Source organism: Polypterus senegalus, chromosome 17 (genome assembly GCF_016835505.1).
Source record: "Polypterus senegalus isolate Bchr_013 chromosome 17, ASM1683550v1, whole genome shotgun sequence".
In the NCBI taxonomy this organism is placed as follows: Eukaryota; Metazoa; Chordata; class Cladistia; order Polypteriformes; family Polypteridae; genus Polypterus; species Polypterus senegalus.
The window spans coordinates 87,628,502-87,651,050 of record NC_053170.1 but is presented as its reverse complement, the minus strand read 5'-3'; the positions used below and the strand labels follow the sequence as shown (position 1 = coordinate 87,651,050).

The 22,549-nt window shown below is 35.4% G+C and overlaps 1 protein-coding gene across 1 annotated transcript in view; it reads right to left on the bottom strand.

Annotated features, from left to right (window-relative positions):
* stx8 (syntaxin 8) overlaps positions 1–22,549 on the bottom strand; it is a 145,404-nt gene that overhangs the window by 96,551 nt on the left and 26,304 nt on the right. Inside the window, exons 5-6 of the mRNA XM_039739869.1 lie at positions 11,321–11,451; positions 5,828–5,920 (exon numbers count right to left, since the gene is read on the bottom strand). Of these exons, the coding sequence (XP_039595803.1) occupies positions 5,828–5,920; positions 11,321–11,451 (224 nt within the window). The remainder of the gene's footprint in view (positions 1–5,827; positions 5,921–11,320; positions 11,452–22,549) is intronic.

Here is a 22,549-nt window from a genome sequence, read left to right as displayed (position 1 = left end):
TTTATCCAATTTATTACAATCGGTTATATTTTGTTTGTTTTTCCAATTGGAGCACAGTCGGGTGAAGTGACTTGTTCATGGTCACACAGTGTCAGTAGCAGGATTTGAACCCACAACCTCAGAGACTGAAGTCCAAAATGTTAACCACTACACCACACTGCCTGCCAGTATTAACCCTTAGTTAAAACGCAAAAAAAATATACATATTATATCCAGAAAAGCACAGTGTTACATAGAGCTTCTTATACACCTAAATAACTGACGGCACTATAAAAGATTTCCTATGTAAAGCTGGGAAGAACAACTAGTTATGTAAATAATATTCCTATTTTTGCTTCTTCTCAACTCTGAGAAAAGCCAATGCCTGCATGAATGAGGTGTTAACACGTGTTGGTGCATGATAATCATAAATTAAATATGGTAAGGTCTTCACTTTAACGCTGATATTTCTCAATGTACTCTCTCTCTCGTCACCAGTATTTTAATTCAATGATAAGCTAGGTCAATGCAGTAACACAGGTAGGATTGCAGGTAAATGCAAATGAGCTTACCAGGAGAAATAGAGGAAGTGTGGCCGCTACTGTACCTATGACAGCACATACATATTCTTTTTTTTTTTTTTTTATTAATTTTATTACAATCCATACAAAGCAATCAAGATTTTACAAAAAGAAAAATTGAGTTAAGAACAGATCGATCCCCACCCCTAGCACATACATATTCTAAGATGACAGCAACAAAAAAAATATCAAAAGCAAAAAGTCATCCTTTTCCGTACTAAGCTACAACAGATACTTAAAAGGTACTGAAATATTTTTTGACGTAGTGAAATGTTAGTGGGAAAGAAAATGCTCTGTTACATCAATGTAGCTTTCTAAAAACATCTGTAAATTATGAAACTGATCAGCAACAGCTAAATCACTAGGATATTTAATAATATACAGAAAGAAATTGTAACAATAATGTAAATCTTGTATTAATTTATATGGTTTTAATTACAATGACAATAGTAACTTAACCTACTAATGTCTTCTGCATGAATATCTTCTTTTAAAAAAAATAAACAAGAAAATAAAGGCACAAACATCTGTGGTAACATTAAATGCCAGCCTTTGGACATAATGTTATCCCACTGCAGCTGATGCGAAATGAAAAGCTCTGCAACAGGCATATAAGAAACCATATGCTAAAAATCTATTCAACTTGGTTCTTCATCCCAGAGTTGCGTGAACATGCTCTGATGAAAATGACACATGGTTCTTGTCAAATCTTCTTTTTCTTTTGCATTTTCATTTCTTTAAGGAAACTAATAAAATCCAAATATTGCTGTACAAGTACAGACTCTGGCTATATATGCCATTCTTACATTTAAAATTATCAAAAGTCACATTTCTATGACAGAGGAAATGAATTTGAAACAATTATACCTGTAGAGGAGGAAAAGTGCTCATTCTGAAAGGTAACACATAAATGACTAAAACATAAAAAACAGATCACGTTGGAAATCTTTTTGTATTTCTGCAGGTCGAGTGATATTTCAGAAATATATTGGCAAAGGCATTTTAATTTCCCTTTATAAAGGAGCATTAGAAGAAATGTGGGAATGCATATTTTCAGATAAATGGAAATAACATTTTAAAATGTGTTTGTTTTTATACACTATATGGCCAAATAAACGTGAACATCCTTCCAATTAATTGACTTTCGGTGTTACAGCCACCCGCATTGTTTAAGGATCAGTTTGGTGTTTTTCAAGTCAAAGTTATTTCTTCACAAACATGGTATATAAGGATTTGCTATGTAAAACTATTTTCTTAAGGTAAACGTTTTCTATCAATTTTATAATGTAACCTATGAGGTACGGAACACCAATGAAAAATAAAAGCCTAAAAACGTACTGAACGGGTTTCTGACGCATGTTTGTGACAACAAAAGGGATCTGGAAATAATCCCTTTCTCACAAACTCCTGATGCTATTTTTCCTCCGAGGCAAATTAATGTTTTTTGTCTGCTTGTGCGATATCAGTAGCCTTCCGGAGAAGAAGAGAATCAATACAATACTAAGCATGTGGTGCAAGCAGTTTACTAAGATTTTGTCTTTCTTTTTCGATGAAATCAAGCCACCGGGGAAGAAAGGTTGTTACGGAAGACAAGCGTTGAGTTAATGCGAACATCTGGTATACGTTTAGAATGGCTAAAACTCATAATATTGATGTTTTCATTATTTGAAAATAACATGTGTAAGCTATTTTATGATATGTGTTAAATCTCAAATGATCAACGACCAATGTGTGAAAAAATGTTTGGTTTGAAAAGTCTATGTATTTGGCAAGTTTTGGACCTTTTCTTGTCCAAGTGACCCGTGCCCAATATGGTTCCATTATAAAATGTCAGGACTGTCTATTTGTTTTGTAATATATAGAAACCATTTAACTTTAGAAAACAATTTTGCGTGGCAAATGTATTTACCATGAATATCAGGTTTGTGAAGAAATAACTTCAACTTGAAAAATACCAAACTTATCATTTAACATGGCACAAAGCCATGCAATCTCCATCATCGGCGGTACAGTGGGTCATACTGAAGAGCTAAGTGACTTTAAACATGGTACTTCCATACTTCCACCTTTACCATAAGTCAGTACATGAAATTGTTGCTTTGCTAGATCTGCCCCAGTCATCTACAAGTGCTGTCATTATGACTTGGAAGTGTCAAAGAGCAACAAGAGCTCAGATATAAACTCGCTGAGAGAGGGGCTACCGAGCACTGAAGCACAGTGTGTAAAAATAAATAACACGTTTCCTCTGTTGCATCACTCACAACAGAGTTACAAACTGCTTCTGAAAGCAACACAAACACAAGAACTTTGTGTTGGGATCCCCACTGTGGTGAAAAATGAGAAAATGAGAAACACTCATGTTTCACAACACTCACAAAATGCCTGTAGATTCCAAGTAGCAAGGCTAGATATGAGCACATACTCTGCAACAGGTGGAATAGGCTTATGTTCTTGGGTAACAAGAAAAGCTAGTAAACTGTACAATCAGAGCAGAATTTTCCATCTCAGTTTTATCTCAGTTCTGAATTGTTTTTATAACAGAGTAAAAATAGCCTTTCCAATTTACCATTCAAGTACTCAAAGAGCACTTGCTGTTTCTGAACTCTAAAACATGTCTGAAGTGCTTGTATTGTAACAGTAATATGAAAATATGAACACAGACTAGTATACTGGCATGCACACAATTAATGATCATTAAATAAGAATTCTACCCTATGTATTCTGCTTTCTTTCTTTTTGATCAATATATATCTTGTACCCCAACTGCAGTGTTTACCTCAAGTAGTTTTCTGTGTATAATATGAGCAAAATGTGCCACGGATCTAGAAATACTGGATATAATCAACACATTCAATGTGGACAGAAGAAGCATACTGTATATCAATAATTTAGTAACAAGTAATAGCTGCCGTATTTCAATTACAACAATAATACAGTATATTATTTCAGCCCAGAAAAGACACTGCAGTTATGTGGTTAAGGCTTGCTATAACCACTGGACAGAAAACCTATTTTTAAAATCAATCTAAACTGCATATGATACATAGAGAAGCAATGTAACCAAGTCACCTCCTTAGAGCAAAATAGGGCATTGTCATTACATAATAGTTCTCCTGTGGAGACAGATGTTGAAATAATGCCTTGGCATTAGGTGACTGAGTCATTGCCAATGCTAAGCAAGCCGGAAAAGTCAAAAGTTAAGAGAAAGATTCTGCCAGTGAGAGACATGATAAACAGCTGTATAAAAGCTATGCACAAAAGAGCAACATAGGTTTTACCCAGCTCTTTAATGGAATGGCACAGTTTTTATTCTTATTATAACGGTTGGAGAGTTCTAATCTAAACCCTATATATATATATATATATATATATATATATATATATATATATATATATATATATATAGAGAGAGACATTATATATATGATAGCTTAAGCTTAAAAGTGCAACAATTTTGTACAACGATTTTATGTGATGTTTTTATGTCACGCTTTAAATCGGGCTTATTTTAAAACCTACAAATATATGATCGGTATCATTCTTTTCAGAATGTATCAAACTTTAATGTAATGTGTTGTTAGATTTTCAGATTCCATTTTTAAATTATAAGCTAAAAAATATCAAGAACTCACATCCCGTGAGACGAGACTTTGTGCCAAGAGATTTAACCACGGCAGAAATAAAAGACAAAGAGTAGGACAACTGCTGTACAGGCATTTAAATGTTCAAAGAGCCATGCAAAATGCAGATCACGCAGCACGGCAGCAGCAGCAAGCCAGCAGCTAATCGAGCAAAGAGGAGGTAACAAAAAAAAGTGTGTTTGTTTGTCATTGTATTACCGTTTTGGAGGAACTACCACAACACGAGTGGTAGAGACGTGAAGTGGCTGGCGCATAGCATAGGCCTAGGGGATCTGTGGCGAGTGAAGTGAGCAGGGGTGAACCCGCCTGGTAATGATAATAAAAACCAAGATTTTTTGTGCCCATAGTCATTACTTATCAAGAAAGCTTTCAACTGTACATTGGGTCCTTCGTCAACGCAGATACAAGCTTGATAAATTAAAGAATATAAATTAGTGATGTTTATGAGTAATGTAAAATATTATGGTTGCACGGCATAAATCTGGTTCCTGTGGGCTGTTTTTAACTGCCACAAAGCCAAATAAAAAGAACATTTTAATACCAAATCCTAAACTCTTATTACACTTAACATTACAATTGGTTGATCTGGTGCAAAGAAGCATGATTGCGCTATTTTAAAAAGCAGGAATATCATTTTATATTACCATACTGACAACAGCATTGTGCTCGATTGTGTTAAGGGAGAAAATATTTTTTCATTTGTATATGAGTTATCAGAAGGCAACTACTAGGCATCACAGTAATATCTTTCTGAAACAAACATTTTTGCTTGATTTAGCAAGATGGTGGAAGGTAAAAATGACAGTGATGAGCATATTTAGGTTGTGGAATCTTCTTTACTAAGTCTATTTATGGTAATGAATAGCAAATTTTGCAGCTTTGAGAATGGGAATTTGTGCAGAAAGTGATTTGGTCAAGCACTGTGGATAAGTTGCGATTAGTAGCATGAACCATCAGCGAATAACAGCACAGCTTAAAAGGCCTATCCTTATGTTATAATCAATATGACCAAATACTACTTCACCTTTATTATATGATCATACAAGTATGTGAACTCCACATGAGTTTATTTACAGTATTTTCCAAAACAAAACAAAAACATATCAATAATATCAAGATATTCCGAAAAAAAAAAAAACGGCAAAACCTGTATATTACGGTTAAGGATTTAGTATTGCCATCTCACTGTATAAGAGATGATGGATCAGACACCTAATATCACCAAACTGTCTTCACAGGATCATTATTGTCACTGTGGAATGAAGAGTGTTTTATACAGTAGATACTGTAGCTAGCTAGGCTAGCTAGATAGAAAGAAAATAAATGGGCCTAAGCTAAAATAATTCTTTCCTCTATCTATCTAGCCAGGCTCATTTATTTTTTTTTCTTCAGTGTCAAACTTACAGTGCTTCTTATATAGACATGAAAATGATTTGAAGACTTGATGCAATGCATGAAGAAATTGTTCTATAAAAATATTAGTTTAAACCAAGCAGAGTGTTCATTAGAATGTATTAGATCTCATAAGTCAAACCAAAAACAAAACTCCTTAAACTTACAACTATCTAGTTCACTTTATAACCCATACATATCTATTTAACCAACCAGCTTTAAGAGTTTGCTTACCGTTGTGTTCATCCAGTTCATTTCCAATGTCTTGTCCCATCTGCTTCTGACGACTGATAATTGATGCTAGAGCATCCAGGCCGGCATCCTGTACTGTAAAAATAAAAAAATAAAAAAAATTCTGGAATTTTGCGAATGTCTTACATAAAAATAAAAATTAGCTATTCTCCAAAGGAAAGAGATTATATTCAAAAAATGATAATGTAAAGATGAATTAAGGCCGGTTAGCAATACAAAGGGACAGAAGCAAATAAGAAATTGCTCTTTTGAGAACCACAATTCCATGAGAACCATTAAACCGGTCAAACAGGTTTAGCTGGGTTGCTAAATTAAAAGCGGACAATACAGAACAAAAGCTTGAAAAGCCCCTGCATCTTCTAAGTAAGAAATAGTCAACCTGGTCATACCCTTGCAGGTTATTGTAACATACCATATTAAAATCTTAAAAAGTTTAAAGATGACCTCAGGAAGAGCCCATCAGTCTGGACAGGGTTATCAAATGAACACATTGTTTTCATTATTGTTACTTTAAGTAACACAAATACTCCTCAAGTGAAGAAACTTTAAGATTACAACGAATCTTCTTAAATGATTTTATGCTAAAACTGACAGGGTGCGAACATCAGAAGTACAGGATGGCCACGGGCATAATTATGGTTTCTTCAGAGTGAAAGAGAGATGAAATTCACTAGGGCAAGTGATTGATGGGAAAATAAAGCATATGTTCAAATTCAACCAGCACTGTATGAATACTTGTTCTATTAAAAACGCACATATGGTCTGTTAAACTTTATTGAAGTCCTGTGTAAGAGAACCACGCTTCTCTGGAATATCATTTTTCTTTTTTAGCTTGATTTAACTGATAACTTGCCCATTTGGCAGAAGTTGCAACTTATAAATTACTTTTGTTGTTATTGTACTATAAAATGAAACGGTGTAATTGTAATGTATTTATTTTTAACATAAAATAAAGTTTACGATATAGATACTTTTTTAGCGGTTGTTCTTAACAAATCTCCTATCCTTAAATATGAATGATCCGATCATTAGAATGCATGAACAGAAAAGGACACCTAGGTATCAAATAAAGCTAACAACTAAATACGTTAAGTGCTGCTTAAACTACTTTTTCAGAACCAAGTTCTTTGAAAGTTAAAAAGTGCTGAATCCTTCACATTAAAGCCACACTTTACTGAAGTCCTTTAGTTACAGCAGGTGAACATAATGCATCCTGAAAACAAGTATGCATAAAATTTTTCACTGTAAGCTCTAAGAAAATCTGCTGAACGGTGAGAATAACATTGTTATAAACATATTATATTATACAAAACAAACAGGCTAGATGCTCATATGAATACCAATTTCTGTACCATAAAGGATCTGAATGGCAACCTTTGTCTAAAATATAAGTAGGGAGAAGGCTGTCCAAGGAGCCCCAAATGGCATAGTTCTCAGAAACCCAGGCTGCATACAATAAGCAATAAAAAAAAAAAAAACCAAGAACATAAGAAAATGCACAAATGAGAAAGGCCATTCAGTCATTCTAGCTTATTTGCTTAGCCAACAGCTAAATTGTCTCAATATCCAATCCAGTCATCCAGCTATTTTATAATATAACTGGTCACTTTTTCCCCACAGTACAGCCACTGTTTATGTAAAGTAGTACTTTCTTGTTTCCATCTTCATTGTAATTCCCTGTATTTTCCACTGGCATCCCTTTTATCCAAGTGCATAATAATCACATAGCTTTATGAGGTTTCCTAGATTCTATACTCACAAATACCAGTACATAGGTATTTGTGGCCTGGCATAGTGTGAAGACAATGAAACATGCTTTGGACTTGCATCACAGACTGCAAATTTATTTCTATATTGTGAAATTTGTAAACTATTTTAAAATTCATAATTAATGATAGAGAAGATGCACAAATATTACATAAATGCTGGATTATATACAGTGGAAAGGCATCTCAAGTAAGACTACTTTACGGAGTATAAAGAACAAATTGTCATACACATTGAGGGGGGGTTCAAAAATTATAGGCTACAGCACAAACTATAATAGTTCAGTTTGACAATTGTAAACGTTTGAATGTGGCCAATTTACAATTGGCTTATTGGTCAAGTTAGGAGATTGACCAATGATATTGAGGGATTCAGCAACGGAGGACTGTAGTAATACTTTAAATAAAACAAAACTACAAAAACTCCTATGCATTTGAGGAGAGTGGTCTTCAGTACGTAATGAAGCACAGGTTTTCAATACTTGTTAAAGCGCGTTTCAATCTACTTACTACTTTACAACAATAGGACTATAACTAGAGGCTTTGAATTTACTGCCAAAGGCTGATTTAAGTTAAAGTCAAAACTTTAATTTCTGCCAAATGGACATATATTAAAACTTGCCTTAAAATATCATCCTCTGTTGAATAGTACCAAATAGGCCAACTTGCCTTACAATTTTATCCTCGGTTAATCAGTAGAATTTATTAACTTACGGATGACAATTCTCTCGTTCATTCCTCAATCACCAAAAAAGAAAAGTGGTTCAGGCACCTTTTTACAACACATACCACTCCAGATCACCTTTTACATGCCCTAAAGATGCGTATGACTGTCTTTTACAATTGGAGTATACGACTTATGTTTGCGATAAAAATAATCAGTTGGCCTGTGCAATGTGTTTCAAAGTCAGCAGATTTTGCTGTCCGGTTCCTGTCTGCCATACTGTGTGCCGGCAAGCGGTCAATTTCCTGTCAGGCAATGCTAACCATTCTTAAATGTGAAACATTCTAACCTCATTTATTTACTGACAATACTTTGGTAATGTTATATTATGGGATGCCTAGTAATTGCCACCACTATTTGTTGGTGAACATGTTTTGCCACTTAAGCACAATGCTTGGCAATTTGACTTTCAAACTATTTTTGAATTGACAATCTATCTGTACTTTGAATTTAATGCTAAATGGACAGAGAATCTACACTTGCACAGAAACACTAAATCCATGGTCTGAAAAACATAAAGGAAATATTGGTAAAAACCTATATTGGAATTAATGTCTGCATGTCAATAAGAACATAAATAAATAAATAAAAAGTCAACCATAACTAATGGTAAAGTAATCACAAAGCAAAAGATCTATAACCGCAGTAGTCTCCAATATCACATCTAAATTATACTTCAGACATTTTATGCCCATCATTTTTGTATTCAGGTACTTGTTGAAATGGTAAAGTGTTTCAGTAAGCAGTAGATAATAAGACAGCAGTAGAACATAGTATGGTGTCATACTGCTTGCCTGTTTACATGTTGTTGACTGCACTGTAAAGTTCAGCTGAATTCCACTTTAACTGGCATAGTGGTTAGTGATTTTAACTCACAGTTCTGGAGACTGGGTTTAAATCCCATCTTGTTCACTAAAATTGTGGTATGAGTTTTTCTTTGGCTACTCCAATTTTCCTCTTATATTCTCAAGGTCCAGTATGAGTGAGTGTGCCCTGCGATGAACCAACCCAATCTAGGGTTGGCACCTGCCTTGAGCCTAACACTGCTGAAACAGTCCTCCCTTTCTTTGCCAACCTGAACTGGATAGTGTAGGTTCTGCAAACAGACAGGTGCATTTTTTTTAAACACTGTTGCTATAATCATGTATTTACTGTGTCCAGATAAATTACAGGGTTAAAAGTAGCGTACATTACTTTCCTACACAGGGTTGCTGCACAGGTGAGAAGTACAACAGTTTGGAAGCACCATGGAACAGAAGCAATGCTCATCTGGATTGAGAGAAGCAGCTAGAGGAAGTCTGAGTGTCTAATGAAGATACTCCTTAAGAAATGTATCAGTCAAGACCTACTGAATACAAATATGGGGCCATTCCAGGACACAACAGAGGTAACTATATCTTTCACCTTGACTCAGATTACCTGGCAATTTCTAGGTTTTCAAATCAGCCAGTTACAACTAAAAATTCTTACTTGGAAAAAGTAATTACATCTTGATTGATTACATCTTGTCTGAAGAAGAGACCTGAGCTGCCTCAAAAGCTTGCATAGTGTAAGCTTTTTAACTAGCCAATAAACAGTGTCATTTTGCTTGACTTCTCATTACTTGGAAAAACAAATTCAAAAACAGATGAGACACGATGAAAAAAATGTAATTGCCAAATTACCAATGGGGTATGTCAGGCAGCACAGACAGATGTGTAGCACAGGACATGGGCAAGGGCTGGCCTGGCCTTAAGTGAGAAGAAACCCAAGACTAGCGGAGGGGATACACCTATACCATTACAGTACAGGAAGAAGAGCATTTTCTAGAAGAGACCATGGTCGTGTGAGAGTGTTTCCATAAGGCACTTAGGAGAATGGCCAGCAGGTGAGACAGAAGACTTAGATGATGCAAATATGTGTAAACATAACATCAGTGCAACAGAATGTCTTTCTTTGTGTTTTGTTTAGTTTGTACTTTGAGCTTGTTTGTTTCCCAGCCTTTCATGTGAAATTATTATAAATAAACTCAATGTTTTTTATCTTTTTGGCTCTCTTGGTATTATTTCACGTATGGTGAGTGTTACCCTTGCTTGGGCCAGGGGAATACATACAAGAGTTCACATAATAGCCTCAGAAATAAAGTGTCTACTAACCTGGGAAACCACAGTGACATGGAAGCATATATTTTACCTTACTGGGGCAGCACAAAAAAAAAGAATAAAAAAAAAAAAAATAGAAATGAACTACTGGTGATAAATAAATACCAAATCATTTTTGCATACATTGTGTGTGGTCTTGACACTCCACCATGGAACCCCGTATGTTTCGGGCCAGTACCATGTCATCTTTGTCAAATACACCCGGGCTCAAAGGTTCATAGTTTATAACCAGTGTGAATCCTGTTAGAAAACTAGTATTTCATTTGATCTGATTAGCTCCCGAGCTAACTCTTATAAATGAAAAGAGAAAACCAGTAAATAATAATTGACAGAAATTTCAAGTTACTATTTTTGCCATTTCATTTTCAACCGTTTCTAGGATTAAGATGGCCTACCTGTTTTAACGGTGTTTTTAGGGAGTCAGGTTTTTCTCTGACAATTAATAAAAATAAAAAATAAAAAAAACTTGGCTGGTTTTATTAAAATAAAAAAGGTTAACAGGTTTCAGAATCTTATAAACTTGACACTTATGGGTGGTTTTATACTTCATAATATAAGAAAAAGTCAGGAATGATTTTAAAGTATGGTATAGACAAATTCTTAGGACTGCATTTCTTTCATCAAAATGCTTTATTATACAACTTGACAAGATCTTTAGAAACAGACAATGTGCCAAATTGTTTTTTGTCACACAATTCAAATTTGATACAGAGTGTTGAATGAACAAAATGCTTTACTAAAACACTGTTCCTATTCTACGCAATAATGCACACATGCAGGCAGGCAAAGTGGATAATTAGGTTCTCCGGTGATGTATTCAAGGAGGAATACGAAACTTCCTTACCTTCAATAATCCGCTGCTGCTGCTGCTGAATTTCCTTAATACCCAATCCTCTTGTTTCTTCAGGCTCATCTAATAACCAGGGGTTGACAGGACCTCCCAGATTTCCGTATCCTCCAGTCATAAGATTAGACCTAGAAAATACAGGCTTTTTTAAATTAATGGATCATTCATAAGCGTATTATACATACATTCAAAAAAAGGGGCTTTTATTTGCACAATATGAGGATAAAAGAGTAAGAGTGAAGGCAAATATAAAATGCACTATTTACTTTTTCAAAATTTGAAATTATCCATCACCACATAAACAAACACTTTGTTAGGTAAATTATGTTAAAAATTAAAATTTCTAGAAAACATTTCTCTTTATATATGGATGCTAAATATACACTTTAAAAATATTCATAATTTTACTACACCTATGCTCATAAGAGTCAGTTGGTGATTAAACTGTATAGCCATTACATAGTTTATTGAAAATATATTTAAATATGTAGTACAGGTAGAGATATTGAGGTATTAAAAAAAGAAGAAGATTATAATCTATATGCGAACAGACAAAATATCTATTCAGGCACAACTATGCTTATCATCCCTTTATTATACATGCAGAGAATGTAAGTGGAAATATATACATAAATGCACACAGATTAAAACAAGTGGGATGCTGCAAAAATTTGAGTATCCACAATTAAAAACTTATGAACAACCAATAAAAAAACTATAGAAGAAGAAGAAAAAAAAAAACTTGATTCTGACAGAATCAGTTCTAGCCACTGTTATTCAAAGGATGTTACCAGAAATATTTATAGATGGCTTAAAGGAGTTTATCATTATTGGATGATTTTCATCACTTGAATTTAAAAAAAAAAAAAAAAAAGAATGAATAAGTCATAAATTGCTAAGTTTTCCATGCTGTTAAAATAAGATGACAAATACGGCCTTTTGATTTCCTCAGTATATGTCAGTTTGATCTTGTTTCATGTCACTTTTGAAATGTTATATTTGGAAAGTGAGGTTATGACAAACGTATGCACTTTCTTTGAAAGAAAGAAAAAAAAAAGACTTGAAGAATTCAAAGCAGTTTCTAGGCAAAGGGGGAAAAAAAAAAAAAAGATGGCAGCATCTAAATAAGTATCAGGCCCCACAGTTTCGGAATAACTTAACACCAATCGGACTCCAGACAACAGAAAATTTAGTTATTTCATAGTAAAAGTTATGTGGTTTTATGCTATTCTTACAGTAATTTAGAAAAGATGTGCATACACCCTCAGGCACTCCAACAAAGGACAACATAATCTGATTTTAAATCTGTTAGCAAGTCTTTACATTTGCTAGGAATAGTATGCCACCTCCTGTCCAAAATGGTACACATATATGGGATATCATCTACTGTTAAATTCTGCCCCATACTTGTAAATTTTTGATTTCTTATACTGTATTGAGGATTTGTTCTGTGTATTGTATTGTATTGTATTGTATTGACCCCCTTCTTTTTGACACCTACTGCATGCCCAACCTACCTGGAAGGGGGTCTCTCTTTGAACTGCCTTTCCCAAGGTATCATCCATTTTTTCCCCCCCAACAATAGATTTTTTGGGAGTTTTTCCACGTCTTCTTAGAGAGTCAAGGCTGGGGGTTGTCAAGAGGCTGGGCCTGTTAAAGGACATTGCGGCACTTCTTGTGTGATTTTGGGCTATATTAAAATAAATTGTATTGTATTGTATATATGCTTTCTTTAAACTGAACTCCAGAGACAGAAAAGGAAAATCAATGTATAATATGTTCAAAGAGGCCCTAAGATGTTTATAAAAGGAAATGAACAAAATAAACTTTATATCAACAATATCCCTTAAAAATATATATTTTAAAGACCTATTGTTTTTTTGAGTATTGTCAAATTGTTTAGATGTTCAGATACTCTTTGAAGTTGACATATATTTATATATACTATACTACCTGTAATAAACTGTGGATAATGTCTATTCTGTTGCTCTTTTATTAGATGCTTTCACTGTTCACCTTTATCTTTAGTCAAAACCACTAAAAAGCCCAGAAGGGAAAATTGCAGTAGATAAGGTCATTTTAAGAAGCCAGAAAACTGTCAGTAACCAGTAAACTGTGCCTTAAACACCGGCCAAGTGGGCTACAACATAACCACAGCAATTCAAAGCAATTTACAGTAACATCTTCCTCTGTTCTCAGAAATAGGAACACTAATCTTCTTGCACGCCTGACAAGTGATCTCCTGCCAGTGGTAATCTTTCTGACATGTTTGGTAACTATCTTACCACAGGACCGGATCTTAATTCCCTTATCCTCTGATCTTCCACCGTTAGTGGTGTGAAGATTAAATTTTATCCAATTAACCCTACCTCCATCCTCACCCTTGGCCCTAGTCTGCCAGGTTAATCAAGCGGATGTCGTGGAATCCGTCACACAAGAGGCAACAAGCAGAAAGCCTTGTATTTTAAAGGCTAATTATAAGTTCTGACTTTTTGTTCAAATAAAAAAAAAAAAAAAAAGATGAGGAGCTATAAAGAAAAGCTCAATATTGGTGTGGAGTGGGGGGGCGCAAAACACATTGCTTAATCTTCTAACAATGTGTTGTTTCTCCAGTAAATCTCTAACTAACAAAAAGGCCTCAGATGCCTTAGATTACCCAAGTAGGACTAATTCCTCCAAGACCACACATTCTGTGCGATTTTTCACTTTAAATGATGTTCTGCAAGGCCGATTTAGTAATGCAACATCATGTGACAAACATGTTACAATAAATGGCTTGTCTTTGATCAAACTACATGTAACACAGATACTTTAGTGTGAGGTGATCTTAGACCACACACTAAAGCTGCATTTCTGTGTTTTACATCTGCTGCTTCAGCAAGCATGTACAGTATGCCCCTCAAGAGGGATTGTAACAAAGACCCTTTTGTCCAATTCATTTTGACCCTGCAGTACTTGATACAATTCATTCTTAAATAATACCATCAATAGTACCCTCACTGCTTGAAAGAAATGAAATCTATATATAGCTATATACGTTACTAGTCAACCATTTTAGAACACCTCAGTTCTTCCAGTTTTTCTTCAAATTTGATCAGCTGAAAGGCAATAAACGACCTAAAAGAGTCAAAATGTTAGTAACAAACTGTCAGAGGTTTAAAATTTAAATTTTAGGCTATCAAAAACTGAAAAAAGGACACTTCAAAATATTATAAATGGTCATTCTTCCGGGAACAACTAAAACCCTCCATCTTAAAGCAAAGTTTTGACTGGCAGCATAAATCATATTCTAATAGGTTTGTTTGTCTGTTCACTTGTTACACAAAAACAGCTGAAACAATTTTAGTGAAATTTTTCATTGGTCCAACTTAATGTTGTGTGGTATGCCAGTAGCAATGAGACAGTGGTAGAAATTTGCCAACCTGGGGTAATTTTCATTTATCCTTTTAACTGAGGTTTAGCACATCAAGAAGTTGCCTTTGCTAACTGTCGCAGATGTGATGCACTTGCTGTATTAGCGTGGTGGAGAGTGGGCATTACGTTACCTTCTGACACAACATGGCATATGAAAAAGGTCAGCAAAGAAAAAACAGTGGGCTTTCTCTGTGAACAAAGAAGAACCGATGCAACGTGGCACTTAGCTATGAATGAGGTTCCTTTAAACTCCTTAGCATTGCATTTTATTGCAATAAAAAAACCTATTAAAAACGTTTTTGTCATGAAAAAAATACATGTTACACATTAAATCTCAAAAGTATAATAATGATTTAAATAGTAACAGTAAAGATAAATACAAATATGAAATGAACAATAATAACAAAAATAATATCATTAGTATTATTATTATTACTGTTAACAAAACAGTATATAATCTCAAAATGAGTCCTTTGTGTGGTAAATCCTAAACCACGGTTAAAGACACAATCCAAACTCACAGTCGGGACAATAGCATGCTTCTTTTTGAATTTTCTTTCCAGATTGATAAGTTTTTGAACAGCACACTACACATGTACAAGTTGGATTCCGTTTTTTTTTCTGTTAGAGGTATATAATCAATAAAATCATCTACCAATAAGACGCTCTGGAATGATCCACCATGGGCTGGGTCGACCGCGTCTGGATGTGTGGCAATAATTAGTTCTACAAGCTGGCATGTAAAGTTTGCAGGAGAAACAGTTTTGACAGCTTTTTGTTTGTATAATATGAATGCATTCCAAATGCACTGTTACCAGATGACAAAATATCTTTTTATAGCATTTTGTTTGTTGCCTCCGCATAACAGAATAGAAAGTCAACTCTTGATCCACACGATTTACGCTGTCCATTGTGCTATTGTAGTCGACCACAGCTCAAGACTTCGGTAAGTTGCTTGTTGCGTTTTTGCCTGTACAGTGCCTGTAGCTACATTATACAGTGCTAAGATAACAAACATCTTTCTTGTCCTTCCATTTCAGTGCAAGAACTTTACCCTTTTGCCAAACTACTAGCATACCTTGCTGTAATTTAGTTCTGCCAAAGTCTTCAAGCATGCCATGACAGTTAGGATGCACTGTTCCACATGCCTCAGTCTTTGCAGCAAGATGTCAAACAGCTCTGGCAAAGTATACAAATTGTCAATGGTTACACAGTAGCCTTGATCCAGCAGCGCATCTATCAAAACCAGCACCATTGACGTAGCAGTGCCGTACTGATTGTACACTGTGTGCACAATTATTAGGCAAGTGAGTGTTTTGACCATATCATAATTTTTATGCGTATATTCCAACTCCAAGCTGTATTAACTTGAATGCTTATTGGATTTAAGCACGTCAGGTGGTGTGTATTTGTGAAATGAGGGAGGGTGTGGCCTAAGGAGATCAACACCCTATATCAAGGTGTGCAGAATTATTAGGCAGCTAGTTTTCCTCAGGCAAAATGGGCCAAAAAAGAGATTTAACTGACTCTGAAAAGTCAAAAATTGTAAAAAGTCTTTCAGAGGGATGCAGCACTTTTGGAATTGCTAAGATATTGGTGTGTGATCACAGAACCATCAAACATTTTGTTGCAAATAGTCAACAGGGTCACAAGAAACGTGTTGAGAACAAAAGACGCAAAGAATCAAACGTGAAGCTACCAGGAACCCATTATCCTCCAGTACTTTCATATTCCAGAGCTGCAACCTACCTGGAGTGCCCAGAAGTACAAGGTGTTCAGTGCTCAAAGACATGGCCAAGGTAAGGAGGGCTGAAACCCAACCACCACTGAACAAGAAACATAAGTTGAAACGTCAAAACTGGGCCAAGAAATATGTGAAGACAGAATTTTTTCAAAGGTTTTATGGACCGATGAGATGAGAGTGACTCTTGATGGACCAGATGGATGGACCTGTGGATCAGTAATGGGCACAGAGCTCCACTCCAACGTAGAGGTGGGGTACTGGTATGAGCTGGTATTTTTAAAGATGAGCTAGCTGGACCTTTTTGCATTGAAGATGAACTCAAAATCAACTCCCAAACCTACTGCCAGTTTTTCGAAGACACTTTCTTCAAACAGTGATACAGGAAAAAGACCATGATTTTTATGCAGGCCAATGCTCCATCACTTGCATTGAAGTTCTCACTGCGTGGCCAGCCAGTAAAGGCCTTAAAGATGAAGGAATAATGACATGGCCCCCCTTCCTCATCTGACCTAAACCCTATCGAGAACTTGTGGGCACTTCTTAAACGCTAGATTTACGGGGGAGAAAAACAATACACCTCTCTGAAGAGTGTCTGGGAGGCTGTAGTCACTGCTCCACAAAAAGCTGATCGTCAACAGATCAAGAAACTGACAGACTCCATGAATGGAAAGGCTTATGACTGTTATTGGAAAGAAGGGTGGCTATATTGGTCATTGATTGATTGATTGATTTTTTTTGAAATGTCAGAGATGTTTATTTGTAAATTTTGAGGTGTTTGTTTATTATTCTCACTATAACAGATGAAAATAAACAAGTGAGATGGAAAAATTTTCATTTTTCCTTTAGTTGCATAATAAATCTGCACACTAATAGTTGCCTAATAATTGTGCGCACATATGTATTCCCCTGATGATGTTCATACTCACATTTCCGTTGTGAAGCATTCATGTTTCAGGTTTATTAACATTTTGGATTGACTGATAGCACTGTGTTTGTTCCACATTAAAATTAATCCTCAAAAATACAACTTGCCTAATAATTCTGCACTCCCTGTATTTCGGATCTAACATTGTCCCATTCCCTGTGTACAGGACTGAATTCCAAATGTATCCCGATTTACATTGACAAAGCTTGTACAGTAAAGCTTTAAGCCAAATCTTGCACTTTTTGATGCAATGTACTATATCCATGACAGTCTCCCCTTATAAACCATGAGACTTTCATCGATGCTGACATCACGGTGCGGAATGTAAATGCTCTGAAGTTTGACTACAATCGCACGGTATATCTCCCAAATTTTCTTCATTTTGGGAGCTAGATGGGTATTCTTTTCAAAGTGTTCATTGTTTGGTAATAATTAGTGAAAACCTACAAACATACATAATTTCTCCAAAGAATGGCAGCACTGACAGCACTTTTTACAGCCAGAGTGATTCTCGGTTCCAACAATTTGGCAAGATGCATCTGTACAGTTGCCCAAGTGACACTCAAGACTAACGCTTTTAGCACGGTTTTCACAGCCCAAGTAATGCTCTGGTCTAAACACTAAAGAGACTACAGAAAAAATATATATACAATTTGCGAACAGCTACAGTGAAATGCTGCCACTTGTACTGAATCACATGCATTTACTCACACGTATTGTAAATAGCTACCAAAATGTAAACTGCTGTCTCACTCTCCAACAGACAAATACAATATAATCACAGACAAAATACCACTCATAGTTTTTCAGTACAAGTAATAAAACTGATTGTACGCTAATCTGAAAAGTATCAGTACTCCTGTTGCTTCAGTTAGCTAAAAAAAAGTATATAAACTCAACCTTAAATTGCATTCCAAGATTGCAAAACCAAGTACACCAGCAGTATCAACCTGATGTGGAGAAACGAGGTGGCACATTGTGGGTGGGCAGGCTGTGTGTTAAAAACACAGATGCAGACTACCTTAAATGCTTCCCAAAACCATACGAGCTACGCAAATGTGAGAAAAACGATAGGCTTTCTTTCTTTCCTTCATAAAGATGTTTTGAAGAGCAATATTAAAGTTTTACAGGTTTACCTTTTAAAGTATAGTTAGGCTTGCTTGTTTTTATTCAATGGGGAACCAAATGAACTGGGAAGAATAGCTTTTTGAGGATTTATACCGTAAAAAATATTTAAAAAAAAAAATCAAACAATCTCTCTATAATAATAAAAAAAAACTTGGGTTGAGACATGATCTTCTCGGAAGACACTTTGATGTTCCGCAAGACAAAGAAGTGAGACAAAAGGACAGCTGCTGTACAGACTTTTAAATGATCGGTGCACAGCACTACAAGCAAAACATGCAGTTCGGCAGCAGCAAGCCAGCAGCTGATCTATCCACATCTCCTTAGCGTGCGTTCAGCCTCCACCCCTTCACAACGTGAGTGGCAGTTGCACGAAGTGGCTGGTAAAAAGCGTGCCCCGGTTAGCAAATAGAGCAGGGGGTTTTGCCCCCTAGTATAAATAAAATCCAACTTCTGTCTGTCTGTTCGTTTTTAACAAGAGAACTATTTAACGGATTTAGATCGAGTTTTTTCCTATAAATTTGCTTGAACATTCTGGTTGATTTAGATACCTCTACCATAGTTCGCTTGCAGTAATGATTTATTTGTGCGAATCCATGAAAGACGCAGTTGGCCGAGGGGGGCTGTGCACTCCTCACTCACGAGCCAGACTCAGGGTCGTATCTTGCATTCGTTTAGCTAGCAAATGAGATAACTACTTAACAGATTTAGATTGGGCTTTTTTCTAGAATTTGCTTGAACATTCCGGTTGATTTCTGTGACTTCTCCCATTGCACTAAGAATCATAGTTCACTTGCAGAAGCGATATATTCATGTTAATTCGAGGCTGCGGGCCAAGGGGAGGGGGAAGCGCGATATCATGAGTAAGGAACCGTGCAGGGCCGCCCTCAATGTCCTGTTTCACTACTATGTGGGTGAAGCCACGGTAACGGCTAGTTGACAATAAAAACAGTCTATACCAGGGGTGCTCAAAGTCAGTCCTGGGGGCCGACTGTGCCTTCAGGTTTTTGCTTAAACCAGATTCATAATCAGTGATAACATAGATTTCAATTAATCACAGGTACTTTTTTTCTCTCTTCATTTATTCTACATTAAGAAAGCGCAGAGGCACGATTTTTACATTTATAAGACGTTTAGAAATATTTCTGCTTTTCCTATAGATTTAAATGCTTAACTCACTTTTGTTGCTTTCATTATGTTTTACCCTTTCTCTGTGCAGTTTGCTCCCTTCATTGTATCATATCAATGACAATTAAAAATGAGCAGAGCAGACACCCAGGCAAACACCGAATCATGAAAGGCTGCAACTACTTTAGCGTCAGACCCACTAATTAGAAAACGATGGATTAATTAAACAATTAGAACACCTGGAAAAATAGAATGAACATCAAGATAAAAATATTGCTAAAATGAAGAAAAAAAAAAAAATTATTCCCATATACTGTAACTGCTTACTACATTTAAATTTTTAGTTAATTATTTATTTTTACTAAACTTAGTTTTCTAAATTCCATATTGTTCCCAAAACACAGAATCTGGGAAATAACAGTTCACTTAATTAGTCCAGGATTCCAATTAAAAACAGAAGCCGGTTGGAACAATAATCTGCAGCCACAGGGGGTCCCCAGGACGGACGTTGAGAACCCCTGATCTATGCAGTACACATATTCAGAGATTTCGTGTCTTTTTAAATGGTGTTTGCAATATATAATTATTTCTTGATCAGTTCAAATTTTTTTTTTATTTTGAACAATAAAGAGTTTTTGACTATACATTCAATAGATCGGCTGCCTCAAATTATTCCTCAGAAGAAAAAAAAATTAAAGCATATTTATTTGTTGAGAGAGGCATTTAACTGGCCGTGACAATGACATTCTGACCCTTTCAGTTGACCACTCTGTCCAGGTGCTCAGGATGTTTTGCATTTCTATCACAAACAATGTTAGTTATTTGTCCAGGGGTTTTATTTGTATTTTTCTATTTTATTATGCTTTGTTGTCTGTTATTCTAATGCAAAGCTTTTTGTTTCCTGTATTTATCTTTTTTATTGTTTCATGCAGATATTATTTTGTGTTGTGTGTTTGATCTTTGTTTTTTTTTTTTTCCTGTTGTTCATTCTAAAACGTTGAGAAGTGCTTTGAGCATGGAAAAGATGCTATATAAATACTTTATCATTATCGTTAATATTATTATTTATTTAGTCGGCCTTATGAAAAGAAACATCACAGTAGAACTACCGACCATTAACCTACAAAAGTCTAAAAAGTATATGCACATGGGTTATACTGTGATACATACACCGTAACCATGATAATTCCTAATTATATCATGATATAAATTTTGGGCCATCCTTCCCACCCCTAGGCTGATGGAAGACACCATTATCAGCATGTACAAAGTTTTGGATCGGACAAAGCAGGCTCTCATCTAAGATAACAGGTACAGTGTCATCTTCTTAAATTATTGAGATAATGATTAGCTTTAGAAAAGTTTAGAAAGCTTAACATAGATGTAGTGGCTGTCATTCCTGCCTCACAACACTAAGGTCTGCATGAAATCTGCACGTTGCGCTGTTATTACTATATCCTCAGCAAGAGCCACTCAACATGCCCTATGGAATTTGGTCAGTGGTTTGTAAAGCATCCATCTGTTTCATCATGGTTTATTTTCATTTTGTCAGTATTTTTATCATGTGAGTGCACAGTGTGTCAAATAAAGTGCATAATGGGGAGGGTTAACTGATCCTATGAACTAAGCGTTGACCTATAATTTGGTTGGCTCTACAAAAACTCTATAGCTTTAATAAAAAAAAAATGCAATATAGTGTAATCAATTCCGTTCAAATTTATGGTTATTTGAACAAAGCTCCAATACTTGTGTGTGCTTTTCACCACCACGCTGCCAATCAATATGACTCTCCCTTGACAAGTGATGTAAAATAAAGAATGTAATGGGTGAAAAGCAGGTGCCACTCCGGGGAGAAAACAATCATATTAAAGAATCCAATCCAAAAGAAAAACAACAAATTATCAACTCATGATTGAAGAGAAATTGATAGTTATCCGAGACGTAGTGTAGTTAACAGTTGGGACACTAGTATTTCAGCCACCAATGAGAAAAGGGTCAACATTTTAAATTAAAAAAAGTTGCTTTCTTACCTTAAACCATTATGCAAAAACACCTGCACAATGCCAAGGACTTCAGGTAGTATATATATGTCCACAATGGCTTAAAACTGAGTGATCATTCATGTACACACCACACAGGGTCAATTCAGAATCACAATTAACCAAACATGCATGTTTTTGTAGTGAGGGGAAAAAAAAACATATACACAGAGATAAATCCCACAGAGACACAGAAAACACATTCCAGTTCCACATAGAGGAGCAGGTGCAGGTTTACCACACAGGACACAAACCTTTTGACTCTTGTTTAACAATAGAAAAAGAACATGACTGCCAATAAAGACAAAGCATGTTACACTACAAAACTGATTGATAAGCTAATTTAACTATGATATAAACACTACTGATTTGGATCAATATGTCCCTCCTTCAGATGCAAGATCAGTCTGATACAACAGTATTTCATATGCCTTAAAGCTGGGTCTTCTGTCCCACAATGCCCTGCAACTTCTTTCCTAGGGACAGATAACATTCTCTCTAAACTCATGTTAGCTTTCCTATTATCTCAATGTGAGGGAGTAAAAAGATGATGTGAACGACGGAGTAAGTGAAAAATAAACTCTTTTAAAGCTACTAAGTTATTGTAGGCTTTTAAAGTCTTCTTCACAAGTGTGTGCCAACTTTCCTACTTTATGTCCTTGCATTTGACTGTAAAAACAGTTATTTATTATTACACTGTCATAAACTGCAATTGTTCCTCTGACTCAGTACAGATTCAGCTTCATATTCATGGAAGAAGTTTTATAAAATCATACCAGACATTTTCTGATATATCAGACTATAATAATTCTTTAATAATAATTCTTTGCATTTATGTAGCGCTTAGCAAT